Source organism: Rana temporaria, chromosome 4, assembly GCF_905171775.1.
Source record: "Rana temporaria chromosome 4, aRanTem1.1, whole genome shotgun sequence".
NCBI lineage: Eukaryota > Metazoa > Chordata > Amphibia > Anura > Ranidae > Rana > Rana temporaria.
The window spans coordinates 178,968,099-178,985,273 of record NC_053492.1 but is presented as its reverse complement, the minus strand read 5'-3'; the positions used below and the strand labels follow the sequence as shown (position 1 = coordinate 178,985,273).

The 17,175-nt window shown below is 40.3% G+C and overlaps 1 protein-coding gene across 1 annotated transcript in view; it reads left to right on the top strand.

Moving 5' to 3' along the window:
* PEX5L (peroxisomal biogenesis factor 5 like) overlaps positions 1–17,175 on the top strand; it is a 184,639-nt gene that overhangs the window by 158,458 nt on the left and 9,006 nt on the right. Inside the window, exons 8-10 of the mRNA XM_040349430.1 lie at positions 3,561–3,677; positions 10,538–10,681; positions 11,292–11,362. Coding sequence (XP_040205364.1) covers positions 3,561–3,677; positions 10,538–10,681; positions 11,292–11,362 — 332 coding nt within the window. The remainder of the gene's footprint in view (positions 1–3,560; positions 3,678–10,537; positions 10,682–11,291; positions 11,363–17,175) is intronic.

Here is a 17,175-nt window from a genome sequence, read left to right as displayed (position 1 = left end):
AATGTGAATATGTAAATAATGTTGGTTATGTGATAAGATGAGGCACTGAGATCTTGAGGAATGTAGAATTTAGTTTTACTTGCATAGAACAGTGTACATGTGTGAGAACAGCATTACAGGAGAGAGCAGAGTAAAGAAAATGTACGTCATCTGTGGAATATACAAGCAAATATAAACAAACAGACGCTAGTATATCACTAGAGCGCCATCTATAGTTCAGAGTGCAAAGTATGCGCTGTTGCACTTTCAACAATCAAAACATTATTAGTGCTGTGTGTTGAATATGAATGCAGTGTGCAATACATAAGCAAATCATACAAAGTTTTTTTCAGAATTAAAAATGTATTTTACACTCGAAACCCATTCCTATATTTTTTCTTTCCTAACTGAAACATGCTGGGGTCTATATACTGTAAATACACTGAGTGGTACACAACAAGAGGTAACCCACAACAATTCAACTCAGAAATGAACACTATACAACACAGTGAATAAGGGAGGTACCCTCCACTTGTAGTTGCTGCAGCTCACTGTAATGTAGCAGTATCACTATACAGCACCATTTAAATCACTGTATAGCTTTGTATTTAATGACTAGTACAAACAATGAGAAAATCGGTTGAAAAATACTGTTTCCGGAGCGAATGTCCATTAATCTGATCAATAGTATACAGCTTTCAAGAGCCAATTACGGCAGTTAATGCGAAAATATCACAAGGGAGAGACAAGCACGGAAATCTTTTTCGTACAATAACAGATCGAACGATTTTCATGTAATTAGTATGGCATTTGCATGAAAAAAATGGTGTGACCAAGATAAAAAAAATGCTTGGAAATGAAAGTATACAATACAACACTTTACTTCTAAAGTTGTATTGTGTCGTGTGACAATTTTCGTAAATATAGTAACCAATTAATTTTCGATATAAGAATAGCATGCCTGATAGATGTTATGTAAAGCTGGGAAAACATTTGATAGCCAAACACGGTCGGATTTTTGACTGATGGTGTGTAGGCAAGACTGATGAAAGTCAGCTTCATCGGATATCCGACGAAAAAATCCATCTGATTAGATTCCATCAGATATCCGATCGTGTGTACAGGGCATTAGCCTCATGAGTAAGGGAGAGCACAGCAGTAGCTGTTTACTTTTACATTCTCTCTCTAAAATGTTGTTTCTTAAAATTGAAACGCCATATAGCCTCAACTGAACAGAACAGATGGGGTATTGGGGAACAAGGTCATCCATCAGTTGTATATACAATTGATTTTGGACAATATTGATAACTGTGAACAACAGAATTTTCTACATATCAGCTAAGAACAAACATTTAAACCTACTTGCTGCAATTATAAAATAATCATATACAATATTTCATATTTAATGGAGTAAAAGGTAAACAATTTTTTTTTGTTAACCTGATATAGCATTGGATTTTGAGTTTACTGATTTTCCACAGTTATCTGTACAGTATATAGAATTTCCTCACATCCCCCACTGGCATCAGATGACATACAAAGTGAAGTATGCTGCTAGCCGATAGATATTTTGTTTTATTATGAATTTGATAGCTTGGCTCAGTGCCACATGTCAATCCCCTGTGTCTAAGAAAAGATTTCAGTTTATCATATTTGTAAAGAATTTAATTTATTTTTTCCATACAGTGTTGGAATTCACAATGGGAAATCATCAAGCCCTTGGTTATTTTATACTATTTTATACTTGATTAAATATGTAAACATGTTAGACACCACGGTGCCCTTTCTTAGACACAGAATAGGAAGGAATTATGATATGCACCTGCTTCCCTCTAATTAGGAATCTGCGCACAGCAACTCAAAACTGCAGCTTGCACATAAAGTAGGATTACACCGCCATTGATTTACAACTCTTACACGGAAATGCATTAATTACTATATGCGGTTTCGGTACTCTGAAAGGTTTCTGTACATTTTGCATCTGCTGGCTGTTAATTGAAGATTGTGTAATTCAAAACTGTGAAAACCACAAACTCTTTGAAATGACATCCAATTCCTTAGGAGTGTATAGCTTCCAGATTGTCAGTCATGGGCTGGCAGTCCAAAAGCTTTGGTGATTTCCAAAGGAGCTGTTACATCTGAGCTACTTTTTTTGTTATTTATCTGCTCCATTTTTGCAGCCTAGGTCAGAGTTTGATATGAATACAAGCATAAGGAGCTCATGTAGTCCATATAAACACGATGGAGAATAAATGCCAATGATGGTCATGGTTACGATAAATAGAGGGATTTTATTTCTCGCTGCCCCAAGCCCCCTCTGCTGGCTGGTGCCGTGAACAAGGCTTATCGCCGAAACTAGTCTGTTGCTGACTGTACTCACTGTGAAGGCTTCACAATAAATATGCTTGATGTTATGGAGTTGCCGGCTGCTTCTTTTACCCTCTGCTGGCATGTCCTACACAAAGAGTACATGGAACCAGCCAGTAGGGCTCCTGAAACAAAGAGCCTTAATATTAAGAGAACAGGGAAGGATTCACTTCTTTTTTTTTTTAAAGTCTATTTTTGTGCGTGTACTCGAGAGAGGAGCCGGACTGCAGGAGTTGGGAGTAGGCAGGCCTCCCCCAGAGGCAATCTGCCACCTTTCTCCATGCCCCGGGTGGCAATCGCGGGTGTGTGAGGGGGTTAGATCCTCTCACTCCCTTATAGGGAGTCCCTCTGCCCCGTTGGGCTTCAAAGCGGAGCAGGTAGGGTGGGCTGTGTGGGAGGACCCCCTCACACACCCGCGATTGCCACCCGGGGCATGGAGAAAGGTGGCAGATTGCCTCTGGGGGAGTCCCTCTGCCCCGTTGGGCTTCAAAGCGGAGCAGGTAGGGTGGGCTGTGTGGGAGGACCGCCTCACACACCCGCGATTGCCCTGTTAGTCCTTCGCCTCTCTTTTTTTTTTTAGAGAGACCGCGTGGTCAAAGTGCGTGCATGTTAACCCAATTTCGAGTGCGTGTAAGTGTGGGCGGGGGGTGGGCGTACTAAGCGCATTGACAAATGGCACACCCACCAGGAGTCGGGCTGAGACCACCAAACTCAATTCACATGTAGCCGAGACCGGGATTCAAACCCCTAGCTGCAGAGGTGAATGGCTTGTCAGCGCAGTGCCAATCGCGTTGAGCCACCACAGCTCAGGATTCACTTCTTGAATGCCTGTTTTTGCCTTTATATGACCTGTGTGTATTAGTGAAATATACGCTACATAGGAACATCACCAGCATCATATTTGTTGGTGATACTAGGTAGGTGTTAGGTAAATTTGTGCAGGTATTCAAGCACAAGCCCTTTATTTGTTAATGATAGAATATTATTAACCATGCATGTGAACTGAATTCCCTAGTTTGAAGAGGGACACTAACATAATTACTAACAGCACTAATGATGCACTTGCATTTTATTTTCTTTACATCATACATAATGTTTTGTTGTATTCTTTTAAGTCCCTAAAGCATGCATACCAGGAGACAGAGCATAACTAAATAAATATATTCACATATTTGTAGTAAGATAAGCTAAAGACTTAATTATATCTTTCTTAGTCAGACACTGAATTTTGGGATAAGATGCAAGCTGAATGGGAAGAAATGGCAAGAAGGAACTGGATTTCTGACAGTTCAAACTGTTCAAACCAGACTGGAACATCATCTAAAGAAACGGTATGTACAAGTATACAAGGATCCTATTTTGTTCTTTGTTACATGAAATACATACTGCTGTTGTCATCAAATATCATCTCTGACCTAGAATCTTTTCACAGCCCAGCAAATGCCAAACTCTACAGCATGCTGACAGCTTTGGCGTGATTGTTGATTATAGTGCATGAACTGCAGTATGTGGGATATTGTAGATGGAAAATGAGGAAAAAAATGTATTGTTATTCATATTTCAATTTCAAATGAGCTGTATTCTCTAGCATGAAGATTAAAAGTGAAATGCAAGAATTTCTTCAAAGCAACAATTAGTCAAATAATTTCTCCGCCAGATCCTTTTTTAGTGGACATTTATAGCATAAAAATCAGCTGTATATTACATGAAAGGCAGTCACCTGACGGATTACTAAATAGCCTATGCAACCCTTACTGAGGGTATGTAAAATTATATATGAGCTTCTGCTGTGATACTGTATCTTTAAGGAGAAAAGGGTTACCTACAAGTGAGAGTACTCTCTGTACATTGCTATACATATATGTCCCATAGTTGGCAACCCAGATAGTTAGGGGCCTTATGATCAAAGTTGCCTTGAGGAGGCAGTGTAGCTTCCACATGTATTTTCAATTGTATGTAAAACCTTTTAGCCAGATTCACATACATCGGCATATGTTTAACCACTTAAGCCCCGGACCTTTAGGCAGCTAAATGCCCAGGCCAGGTTTTGCGATTCGGCACTGCGTCGCTTTAACAGACAATTGCGCGGTCGTGCGACGTGGCTCCCAAACAAAATTGGCATCCTTTTTTCCCCACAAATAGAGCTTTCTTTTGGTGGTATTTGATCACCTCTGCGGTTTTTATTTTTTGCGCTATAAACAAAAATAGAGCGACAATTTTGAAAAAAATGCAACATTTTTTACTTTTTGTTATAATAAATATTGCCCAAAAACATATCTAAAAAAAATGTTTCCCTCAGTTTAGGCCGATACGTATTCTTCGACCTATTTTTAGTAAAAAAAATCGCAATAAGCGTTTATCGATTAGTTTGCGCAAAATTTATAGCGTTTACAAAATAGGGGATAGTTTTATTGCATTTTTATAAATTTTTTTTTTTTTTACTACTAATGGCGGCGATCAGCGATTTTTTTCATGACTGCGACATTATGGCGGACACTTCAGACAATTTTGACACATTTTTGGGACCATTGTCATTTTCACAGCAAAAAATGCATTTAAATTGCATTGTTTATTGTGAAAATGACAGTTGCAGTTTGGGAGTTAACCACAGGGGGCGCTGTAGGAGTTAGGGTACACCTAGTGTGTGTTTACAACTGTAGGGGGGTGTGGCTGTAGGACTGACATCATCGATCAAGTCTCCCTTATATAAGGGATCACTCGATCGATACGCCGCCACAGTGAAGCACGGGGAAGCCGTGTTTACAATACGGCTCTCCCCGTTCTTCAGCTCCGGGGAGCGATCGCGACGGAGCGGCTATAAACAAATAGCCGCGCCGTCGTCCCGGATCGCTCCGTGGACGTACATATACATGCGGCGGTCGGGAAGTGGTTAAGCAGGCGTAGCGCAGATCATTTGAGCTACGCCAACGTAAAATAGAGAGGCAAGGCCAGTATTCACAAATCACTTGCTCCCTAAGTTACGTTGGCGTAGCGAAAATTGCCCGGCGTAACCCCGTCTAATTCAAATTAGGCAGGTAGTGGGCGTGCTACATGTAAAGTAACCGTGACCCCATGTAAATGAGGGCCGTTGGTACGGCGCATGCTCAGAATCACGTCGCAAATACTCAATGCTTTCGACGTGAACGTAACCTACGCCCAGCCCCATTCACGTACACGTAAGCAAACAACGTAAAATACCACGGCTGTTCCGTCATCCATACCTTGCATGGGCTGCGCCACCTAGAGAGGTGTTTTATCTTTACGCCAACGTATGTCTTACGTAAACGGCGTAACTTACTGCGACGGGTGTAAGTACGTTTGTGAATCGGCGTATCTTGCTCATTTACATATTCGACGCGTAAATCAACGTACACGCCCCTAGCGGCCAGCGTAAATAGGCAGCCAAGATACGATGGCATAGGAGATTTACGTTGGTCGTATCATGGCCAAATTCAGGCGTATCTGGTTTCCAGAATACGCCTAAAGATACGACGGCGCGCATTCGGACTTACGATGGCGTATCTACTGATACGCCAGCGTTAGTCTATGTGAATCTGGCTATTTGTTTTTATTCTGATGATTGAAACAGATTGGCTTTTTTTCCAATTGCTACTTGGGACCCTCTTTGTACAGAGCAGTAGAAAGCAGACATATTTTCTAACCAAAAAAATGGTTTTGGCAAAAGTCTGGCTATAACTCGTGTTCAAATACACAGGGAATAGTATTAAACTCTTCTAAAAGTGGTCCAGGGTCCTCCCGTTAAATGCAATAGTCATCCATACAAAGCGGTAAGCAAAAAAGGATGCAAAGCATACATATAAATCGGTAAGAGAAACAATCTGAGGAATGACTATCAGATATATATTTCTTCCCCACTTCAGAGTCCATGAACACAGTGATGCATCATCCTATATATACTTTCAGTGCATGGCATGTGTAGATTAACATATGACCAGTCTCTGAGGCAGAAATTTCTGTATACAATCACACCCGAAGGAATATCTGCCTAGTGATATCCCTGTGTGTATGACAGTGGTACTATAAATGCCTTGCAGATGTGGTAAAAGTTGAATATAGTGAATATCAGCTTGAAATAAAGCACTTACGCCATTCCTGGGTGTCTTCTGGGTAATATTCCCATAAAGCAAAACATAGAGACATACATATATATGACCAGTTCTGCAAGCAAATCGTTCAGAATAGCTTTGTTAAAAACATGAAAAAACATTCACCTCCTATGGTGTAACTATAGGATAGCTTTGCAAAAAGTATAACCACATGCTATGATGTAACTGTAAAATAGTAACTGTGTGCTTGCATGTAATCAATCCCAATGGATGTAATATAACAGATGCATAGTTGTGCCCATATTGATTCCAATGGATAATGTTCCAAAGTAATGTGTATCAAAATAAGAGCTACCTTCAGTAGATATGGGTTTGTGCTGATATTAAGAAGTGATGACATGTACTGGAGCAAAAACCATGATAAGTCCTAAACAGCAATGGTAGTCAAAAGGAAACCAATAGTAGCCTGGCCCGTTTCCCTCCCAGCTGCATTGCTACAGTATATATGTCCCATAGATGGGAACTCAACATTTAAAAAAAATTAGAAAGAAGTTTTGCCTGAAGTTGAGCTATACCTCATGATATCCAAGCACTGAGGTGATTAGGGATCAGTATTTTTATTATGTATTACACAGCAATGTTGCTTTTTAGTCTATCAGTCTACTCAGACTGTCTGAAATAAATGCACCACAACTAACCAACAGCTAGACTGTTATACAAGCTGTACACTCACTACTTTATATTGTAGCAACATGTAATTTCTTCAGTGTTGTCACATGAAAAGATATAATAAAATATTTACAAAAATGTGAGGGGTGTACTCACTCTTGTGAGATACTGTATGTAGGTTACCCGCTAAGATTGATACACAACACCTCCTCTGGAACGCTGTCTTTTCAACTGTTCCTTTTTGATTTGTGGTCACATTTTCATGCACATTATATGGACTGTGAATACACATGATCAGAAATCTGCTATACATATGGCACAAGCTGTGGACATTTGGGGTTGTGACCCCTCATGAAGTTCCTTTTCATGCCCATAGAAATCCAGAAAATTTCCTCTGAAGCTTTGCCTGAAAACAAAATTTTGTCATCTTATGGAGAAACTGTCAATATCAAAAATGTTAAAATTACAATACATGATATATCCTTTGGGCCTAAAGTTATTTGATGCATTGCATCTGTGGGGTGGATGGAGAGTTATTTTTATCATTAATGTGATTTTGTCTGTGGTACAGTTTTAAATGTTTGACATTTTTGACTAATAAATGCAATCTTAATTAATCTAGGATGCTGGCAAATATTTACATTCATACATTTGTCTATATATAATACAAAAGGATGTTGATTGAGCGAGCTAAATCGGGTTTTTAAACAGGAGTCTTTTGCTTTACTAATACATTGTTGTTGTGGCTTGGTAGCATGTCACAATTCTGGTTCGGGAAATACTGGGATTTAGCACAGCGTGCCAGGTACCATTTGAAAATATGACAGAAGATAACATGTAATCTAGGTCAGTCCTGAGTCAGTATTAAGGGCCTGCAAATGGCTTGTGCAAGTCATTATTATTGTCTCAGAAATGACTTGCTGAGTCATCATTAACATTAGTTAACTGAGCCATGCAGCCATTATAAGGGTCAGATAAATGGTCCATGTAGTCATTAGATTCATGTATTTGGCCTAAACAGCCGTCGCTATGGTCATGTGTATGATTTCTGCACTCATCATTAGCTGTAAATGGCTAGGGGACTCATCGTTAGAGACATATACATGGTTTGTGCAGTTATCATCACTGTCAAGCAGGGATGGACTGGGACAATAAAGTGGCCCTGGACTTCAGCCAGACCGGCCCACTTTATTTTTCCCAAACACACAAAAAAAAAACATAAGTAAAAACATTCCACTGTAAGTATAAACAGGTTTTTTACAAATTACATCAGTTACTATGTCCAGTAGTGGCAGACGGTACATTGCCCCCCCGCCATGCTGCGTATTAAAAAAAAAACAGAATGCTAGTCTGTGGGGGGGGGGGGGGGGTAATGTACTGTCTGCCACCACTGGACATAGTAACTGATGTAATAATGTGATATGTCCAGTAGTGGGTGGCAGACAGTTCATTTACCTCCCCCTCTCCCCCCCCCCCCTCACAGACTAGCATTCTGATTTTTTTTTAAAACGCAGCATGGCAGGGGGGGGGGATGTACTGTCTGCCACCACTGGTCATAGTAACTGATGTAATAAGTGTATGAAGATTATGAACTGTGAGTATCTTCATACACATATCACATCAGTAACTGTGACCAGTGGTGGCAGATTTACCCGCCCCCCCCCTCCCCCCCATGATGCATATTAAAAAAAAAATGGCAGTCATCACATCTCATAATCTGCATACATCCGATGCTAACTAAGGCATTAGTTAATAGCCAATAGGAAACTAAGCACTTAAAGGGGCAAAGGATGGTTCTATTTGCAACCCTCAGAGGGTTGTGTTGGGGCAGGTACAGTGTATAGAAAGAAAAAGCAGAAATGAGTAGAGTAAAAAAAAAAAAGTCTACACTAAACAGTCTCACTATCCACCACTCAGCAATTAACATTTTTCCTGCATATAATTTACATCCTTTGCCTCTTTCTTAACCTTACTTGTTGCCGGAATGGTGCGGTGGTGGTGGCACTGAAGCGTACTGTACTTGTACCACGTTCCTCCTCGGCGGCGCTGGCTCCACCTCGTCTTGCAGCTTGAGGCCTCTCTCCTCGGGCTCGGCTCCTCCCATCCCCTCCTGCATACGGCCGTGAGCGTGACCCCTGAGATACGTCATGCCGCTGGGAGGTGATCAGGGCCGCTCTAAACATAGGAGGAGGCGGAGCCAGAGGGAAGTGGCAGGCCAGCGCAGCTTGATGGACGCGGCCAGGACGAAAATGACAGTGATTGACAGCCGGCCGGCCCAATTATCCGATCGGCCCACCGGGATTCTCCCGGTACTCCCGATGGCCAGTCCATCGCTGCTGTCAAGCGTATCACTTGTGCAGTCATCATTTTGGTCAGTCATATAGTATATATATATATATATATATATATATATATATATATGCAACAAAATGGTCATGCATTTAGTCTGTTCAATTGTCATTAGTGTCAATATTAACTTATTTCCTAATTTTCCTGGATGAATTGCAGTATGCAGCAAAATGAAGTCCCACTTCAGAAAGACATGAGACGCAGGGCAAATTTCCATGACCATGCTAATTATTGTTTTCGAATTTGGACCATGTTTATCTTTAACAGAGGCAATTATTATATTGATTAGCTTCTAAACTGTATGCAGTGCTAGAACAGGGTTAGTTTTGTTTTTCTCAAAAGCTAATAAATATGTAGGAGTATTTTTTTTTACAAAGCAGGGAACCTGGCTTTTAACAAGCATTCACTGCAAGTGAATATTAATGGTGCATATGATTTAAATTACAGTGACTGATTTAGCACAAGTGAATGTTTGGTGATAGTTACAGCCAGGGGCGGACTGACCATTCAGGCACTCGGGAACTGCCTGAGGGCACAATGCCACTAGGGGGCCCCATCAGGGTTGCCAGCCTCAGTAAAACCATGGACAGTATGTAAAAATCTGTGTTTTTACATCTGTCCCTGAAATAATATGTATATGTATACTGTGTGTGTACTGTGTGTATATGTATGTGTATACTTTGTGTGTGTACTGTGTGTCTGTATGTGTATTCTGTGTGTATGTATACTGTGGGCCAGATCCACATAGAAATAGATCGTCGCAGCGTATCAGAGATACGCTACGCCGCCGTACCTTACCTGGCGTAATTTCGAATCCTTAAAGATTTTGCGCCGTAAGTTACGGCAGCGTAGTGTATCTCTGGCGGCAGAATTCAAATCGGCGATTAGGGGGAATCTGCCCCTGTGTGTGTATATTGTGTGTCTATACTGTGTGTATACTGTGTGGCCCAATAATCTATTGCCTAGGGGCCCCATAATCTCCTATTGCCTGGGCCCCATGAGTTGTCAGTCCGCCCCTGGTTACAGACACATTCCCTCTATTACAAACCATGTAAACTGTTTTTTTTTTTAATATGCACATGACATCTGCCACTGTTTTGTTTTAGGGTTATTATTTCCACATGGATAATCCATTTAGGGAATGTTCTGCTTCCTTTGAAGAAGGTATGAAGAAGTTGAAAGAAGGGGATTTGCCTTTGACTATTTTATACTTGGAAGCTGCTATTTTGCAAGACCCAAATGATGCAGAGGTATAGTTCTGTGGATTCCTGTTTATTTTTAATATTCTAGTAAGATCGGTTCTATTAAACAAAAGGTGTAAAAGATATGTAATATGTAATTACCCATAGCAATCAATTAGATATCAAGTTAAAATTTTGATTTCATGCTTTGTGTTAAGAGTTAATGCACATCACAAAATGCGTTTAGCAGTTATAAATAAAGGCCTTTAATTATCAAAAAAGCTACACCTTTTTTTGAAAAGTCTTGAAGTTAAAACCTAATTAGGAAAAAAAAGAAAACGTCATAAGTGCAATTAGATGGTAGAGAACGGATTAGAGTATGAAAGTCAATTAGAAAATTAATTCTTGAGATCACCCCTGCTAATCTGGACAATGAAAATTCCAGGAAGGAGTTTAGATTGGAAGACAGTTAAAATGGAAGGATTAACCTACTGTAATCTCAAACATATTTTATTCCCTCACAGACCGAACAGTCAGGTTCCTATTATTAGTCATTTTCATGAAATGTCTTATTTTTGCTTGAATGTATCAAACAATCTGTTTGTTAAGAATATTGATGTTAATATGTTTTCCTTTCCATATTTCCATCTCTCTCCTTTGTACTAAAAAACTTTGTTAGGCTTGGCAGTACCTTGGTATCACTCAAGCAGAGAATGAGAATGAACAGGCTGCTATTGTCTCTCTACAGAGGTAATCAAAAGAAAATGAATTAAGTATTTGCTAAACATATGTGCATTGAGCATTTGCCACTATCAAATGTAGGTTTGCTTTGCTCCTGTCTTGAAGAAAGGTTGTTTAAATCATCTTTGATGTCATCATCAGTCTGTGAAAGGATTCACCGTGTGGTTGCTGAGAAGAAAGATCTGCAGGGAGCCAGCCTTATGTCACATCATATGCACATAGGGCACCATGCAAAATTAGATGTCCGAAGAGCCCTTAGCCTTCACACACATTACAGTCTAGGTAGAGGTGGATGGGTGTGTGGGCATTTTAAATCCATGACTTTAGAATTGGGTGTCTTAGGGAGTTTGCAGACCTCAGATATCTAGGGGCTGGTGTTCTCCTGGCTATTGACATGTGTGATGTCATCATGTGAAGATAAATGAAGCTATCTATTGCCCCTCCAGTGTAAGGAAAATAATCTACAGGTGATGCAGATTTCAAACAACTGCTAAGTTTGGCCAAAACTGGCCGGCCCAGCTAATTTAACCCAAGAGCTAGCTTTTAAATGCTAAAAAAAAGTTTCCAAGAACTCCAAAATGTCATTGCCGTGTGTTTAGGTAACTCTTGCAACAGTTGTGGTCAAGGTGCATGCCTTTACCAAAAGAAAATCTTTTCAATAAGAACCATTGAGCAGGATTACAAATAGAGAAAAACCCCTATGGATTAAGGGGACTTTAACGGCAGGTACTAAAAATGAACACATCTTTATTATTTTCTGCTTCAATCGTTATTCGTTTTACAAAATAGAGTTATACAATTTTGTATACATTTTTACATTGTTGAGGCTATCAAGAACAGTAAAGGCATACACTAGTATCAAAATTGAGAGAATATAGTCCCATATCTCAGTCAGGTAGTACTCGCAACCGTGGAGCTATCCGGGAACAGTCCACAGGTTGAATAGTCGACTAGAATCAAGGGACTAACCCAAGGTACAAACCCAAAGTGATCTCATCAAAAATATTAACAATGTAAATTTGAAGATATAACAGGTTCCATACTGTGGTAAACCTCCAATAGGACCAGAAGTTGGGATATAGGACCCGGCATTATTATCAAAAACAATTAAGAAAGAAAGTGTCTTTATTATTTTCAGATTGGAAATATGCAATAAAAACGTTATACACAGCCCTATATTGCTCTTCACAGTACCCATATGGTCAGATGTGTCACGTGGAATGTCCCAACATGCTTATGCCAAGCAAAACATATACTTTGCCCACATGCTAACACGCTTTGACACTTGCCTTTTCGCAGGCTGCATTGGTGGGCACAGATAAAGTTGTTAATTTTTATTTTTAGAACTTAATTCTGCATAAAACATTTTAAGTGTCATTTCATGAGATAATTTATGAGGGCATGTTTAGGGCGAGGCATGGTAGGGGTTGGGTGGGGCAACTGTTGGCGAGTAACCCTTGAGGCTTGGCTAGTAGCTCAAGACTTGAAATTTTGAGCCCTGGTACAATTGATGTTATTACAATGCTGCCTCCAATGTTATATCTGTGCTATACTGTCACTGACAAATCTTTTACCCATGTGATTTTATATGCTTCACAATGAGGATGATTCAGTTTGATCCAAGCTTGCAGCCTCTCCGTTCCCATGTCGCATATATTTGCCCTGTTTGTGTCAGTGACTGGTTAGAAAGCTCCATGCATGTCACTAAACGACAGCAATTCTGAGATAACAATGGAATGAGGATGTCTTGTGCAGCTTTGCATTCTTTTGGATGGTAGTTATGTTGTTAATATACAGTATTTGATAGAAGCATGGGTGGACACAGTATAGGCCTAGCTTGTGGTCCGGAACAGCCACGTTAATCATTAGAAAAGTTAAATACTGTTTAATATAATAGATTTTTTTTAAATGATATCATGCAATATATTTATTTCATTATTGTTTCATATTTTTTTTTTTTTTTACCTTATAACATGATCATGTTATAAGGTAAAAAAATGTTATAAGGCAAAAAAAAAAAATGAATGAAACAATAATGAAATAAATATATGCAATAAACATATCATTCATGAGTGCCTACTGTAAAAAGCAGAACATATGCATATCCCGATATATTTTTAGCTGTTTGCTTGAAGTTCAGCTTTAATACCAACCCATATGCCCTTTGGCATTTTGCAGGATAAATTCTAAATAATCAACTCAATAGAAATTCTAAATAAAACAGAGCATGGTGGTTGTTATGCAAGCCATACACAGTGAATTTTTTTCCTGCCATCCCCGCCGGGAGAACACAGTGATTATTGCTAGCAGCTATACCAGCACCTAGCGATAATCACATGCAAAACCCATCAGGTTGGTTGTACCCAAGTTGATTGATCAATCAACTTGGTACATTCAGCCTGCCCATACACGGTTTGAATCTTGGCTGGTTCAGCAGGAATTCAAACTGTCTATGGCCTTAGACACATACAGTGCACACTTTAGCTGACACTCTTTGGTTTATTTTATTAGCTCATTAAGAAGTATTGTAATAGGCACAACTCCATTAACATCTTGAACCAGGCAAGGGGGCAAGTAGCTATTAAAGTGATATTAAAGGCTTACTTTTTTTTTAAAATTACAAATATGTTACACTTGCTTGCTCTGTGCAGTGGTTTGGCACAGAGCAGCCCAAATCCTGTTCTTCTCAGGTTACTCATTGGTGCTCTTGGTCACTCCTTCCTGCCGAGTGCCCCCAGAGCAAGCAGCTTGCAATGAGTGCCCCCAAGCAAGCTTTCTCCCAATGGCTCTGTTCGTCCATTCACACACAAAGCCACAGCCCTGCACCCCACCCCTTTCTCCTCATTGTCAGCCAATGAGGAGGGAAAGTTTCCAGAAAGCTGAGGCTCTTGTGCACATCACTGGAATGAGATGGGGCTAATGTAAGTATTGGGGGCTGCTTCACAGAGGAGGTTTTTTATCTTCATGCATAGAATGCATGAAGGTAAATTACCTTGAGCCTTTAGAACCACTTTACCACCCTTATGCCTTATTTCGACGAGAAAAATGCCCGAAATTGTTTTAGAACCTGCTCTTTTTTTTCTCGTTGTTTTTCATGTCGTTCTTTTTCACGTTGTGAAAAACGGTCGTGTGTGCGCTTTAACGAGGGGGAAAAAACTACACATGCTCAGAAGCAAGTTATGAGACAGGGAAATTAGCAAAGACAGCCCAAAGGGTGGCGCCATTCGAATGGAACTTCCCCTTTATAGTGCCGTCGTACGCGTTGTATGTCACCGCGATTTGCCCGAGCATTTTTTTTTCACGAACGTGTGTATGCAAGGCAGGTTTGAGAGGAATAACGACAAATCACGCCGAGAAAAAAATCGTTTTTTTGCATAATGGCTGTGTGTATGCGGCATTATGCTTTGAAAAATTAAACTGGGCGATGTGTTAGCAACAAGTAAAAAAACACAGAAGAGACTTGCTATAATATAATAATGATTTTTGTGATCAATGTACTGACAGTACGAAAAGGAAAATACCTAAACCTGCAACATTGGCCTAGAAGTGCCATTGTCCTCACAATAAACTAATGTAGCACAGGCAGAAAATCCTGAAGCCACATTGACCCATAATTGACATTACACTTGCTACCTCTCAGCTCCATGCATTTCTGCAACCAGAACACATTGAAATGTAGACCTTTGTTATATTGCACAGTTAATGCCCCAAACCCCCCCCCACCACCCCCAACACACACACTCTTGTGACCACCACCAGCGCCAAGGAAAAAAGTTTACATTTTATGACGCCGAGAATTGACATAAACATGAAAATAAAAATTGCACATAGTATGATATTTCTTGTAGACTACAACCAATTATTTATTATATTATATTAAATTAAAAAAAGATAACATTCTGCCATAGCCTTACACTGTTTGTTTGCTAGTAGTCAACCCAGCAAGCTGGTAGCTTTTGTCACCTAGTCATGCTTATCACTTTAGTGTGAGACGTTTGGCAGAAGACGTTCATAAAATATTTCTGAAAAAAAATTGTAATGACCTGTGTGCCATTGATTCTAGAAGGAGAACAATAAAGCGCATGTACTGCAAAAAAAAATATTTTTACATAAATAGATCGAGTGTATATGTTGGTAAAAAAAACTGCCTAAATCTGTAACGAGTGAGAATCTACTAGCACAACCTCCACAATCACATACACTATATTGTCAAAAGTATTGGGACACCTGCCTTTACACACACATGTATTTTAATGGTATCCCAGTCTTAGTCTGTAAGGTTCAATATTGAGTTGGCCCAGGCCCTTAGCAGCTATAACAGCTTCAACTCTTCTGGGAAGGCTGTCCACAGGGTTTAGGAGTGTGTCTATGGGAATGTTTCACCATTCTTTCAGAAGTGCATTTGTAAGGTCAGGCACTGATGTGGACAAGAAGGCCCGGTTCGCAGTTTTTGCTCTAATTCATCCCAAATGTGTTCTATCGGGTAGGACTCTGGGCAGGCCAGTCAGATACCTCCACCCCAAACTCGCTCATCCACATCTTTATGGACCTTGTTTTGTACACTGGTGCGCAGGCATGTTGGAACAGAAAGGGGCCATCCCCAAACTGTTACCAAAAAGTTGGGAGCATGAAATTGGCCAAAATGTCTTGGTATGCCGACACCTTAAGAGCTACTTTCACTGGAACTAAGGGGTCCAAGCCCTAACCCTGAAAAACAACTCCTCACCATAATCCCCCTCCACCAAATGATTTGGAGGAGTGGCCCAATACTTTTGGCACTATAGTGTGAATGAGCAAGTTTGGGCTGCAAAGGGTGGGCCAGTCAATATTGAATCCTGCGGACTAAGACTGGGATGCCATTAAAGTTTATGCGCGTGTAAAGGTAGGTGTCCAAATACTTTTGACGATATAGTGTATTTTAAGAGAATATGAGCAAGATTCCGAAATCAGAGTTTATTTACATCTTGCAATGTGAAGATTGCGAGGAATATGGTGTGTTTTGGGTTCTCACTGACAAGCAGTAAAAGTAAAAAATAAATATAAAAAAATTATATAATCCTTCCTATGTTTTTGTTATTTTTTTTTAAAAGAACATGGGGCCAGATTCACAGAAGAGATACGACGGCGTATCTCTAAAACGCCGTCGTATCTCTCAGAGTATCTATGCGACTGATTCATAGAATCAGTTACGCATAGATAGCCCTTAGATTCGACAGGTGTAATTGTCTTACACCGTCGGATCTTAGGATGCAATACCTCGGCCGCCGCTGGGTGTAGTTTGCGTCATATTCCAGCGTCGGGTATGCAAATTAGCAGTTACGGCGATCCACAAAGGTTTTTCCCGTCGTTACGTTGGCGCAAGTCTTAGTTTCCCATCGCAAAGTTAGGGGTGCTATTAACATGGTGTAAAATTACTCCACCATGTTAATGTATGCCGGTCGTTCCTGCGTCGCTTTTGAATTTTTTTTTTCCGGCGTAAGTACGTTACGCATGTCGCGATTCACAAACACGTCGGGCCGCCATAAGTTCGTGCAAAGCACGTCGGGAAAATTGCGAACGGAGCGTGCCTAATTTAAATGGTACCCGCCCCATTAGAATTGGGCGGGCTTGCGCCGGACGTGTTTACGATACACCGCCGCAAGTTTACAGGTAAGTGCTTTGTGGATCGGGCACTTACACTGAAAACTTGCGGCGGTGTAACGTAAACGGGTTACGTTACACGGCCACAATTCTACGTGAATCTGGCCCATGGTCTTTACTTGATAATAAATTAGGGAACTTGCATGTGTTTCTGCTATTTCTTGCTTTCAAGCACATATATT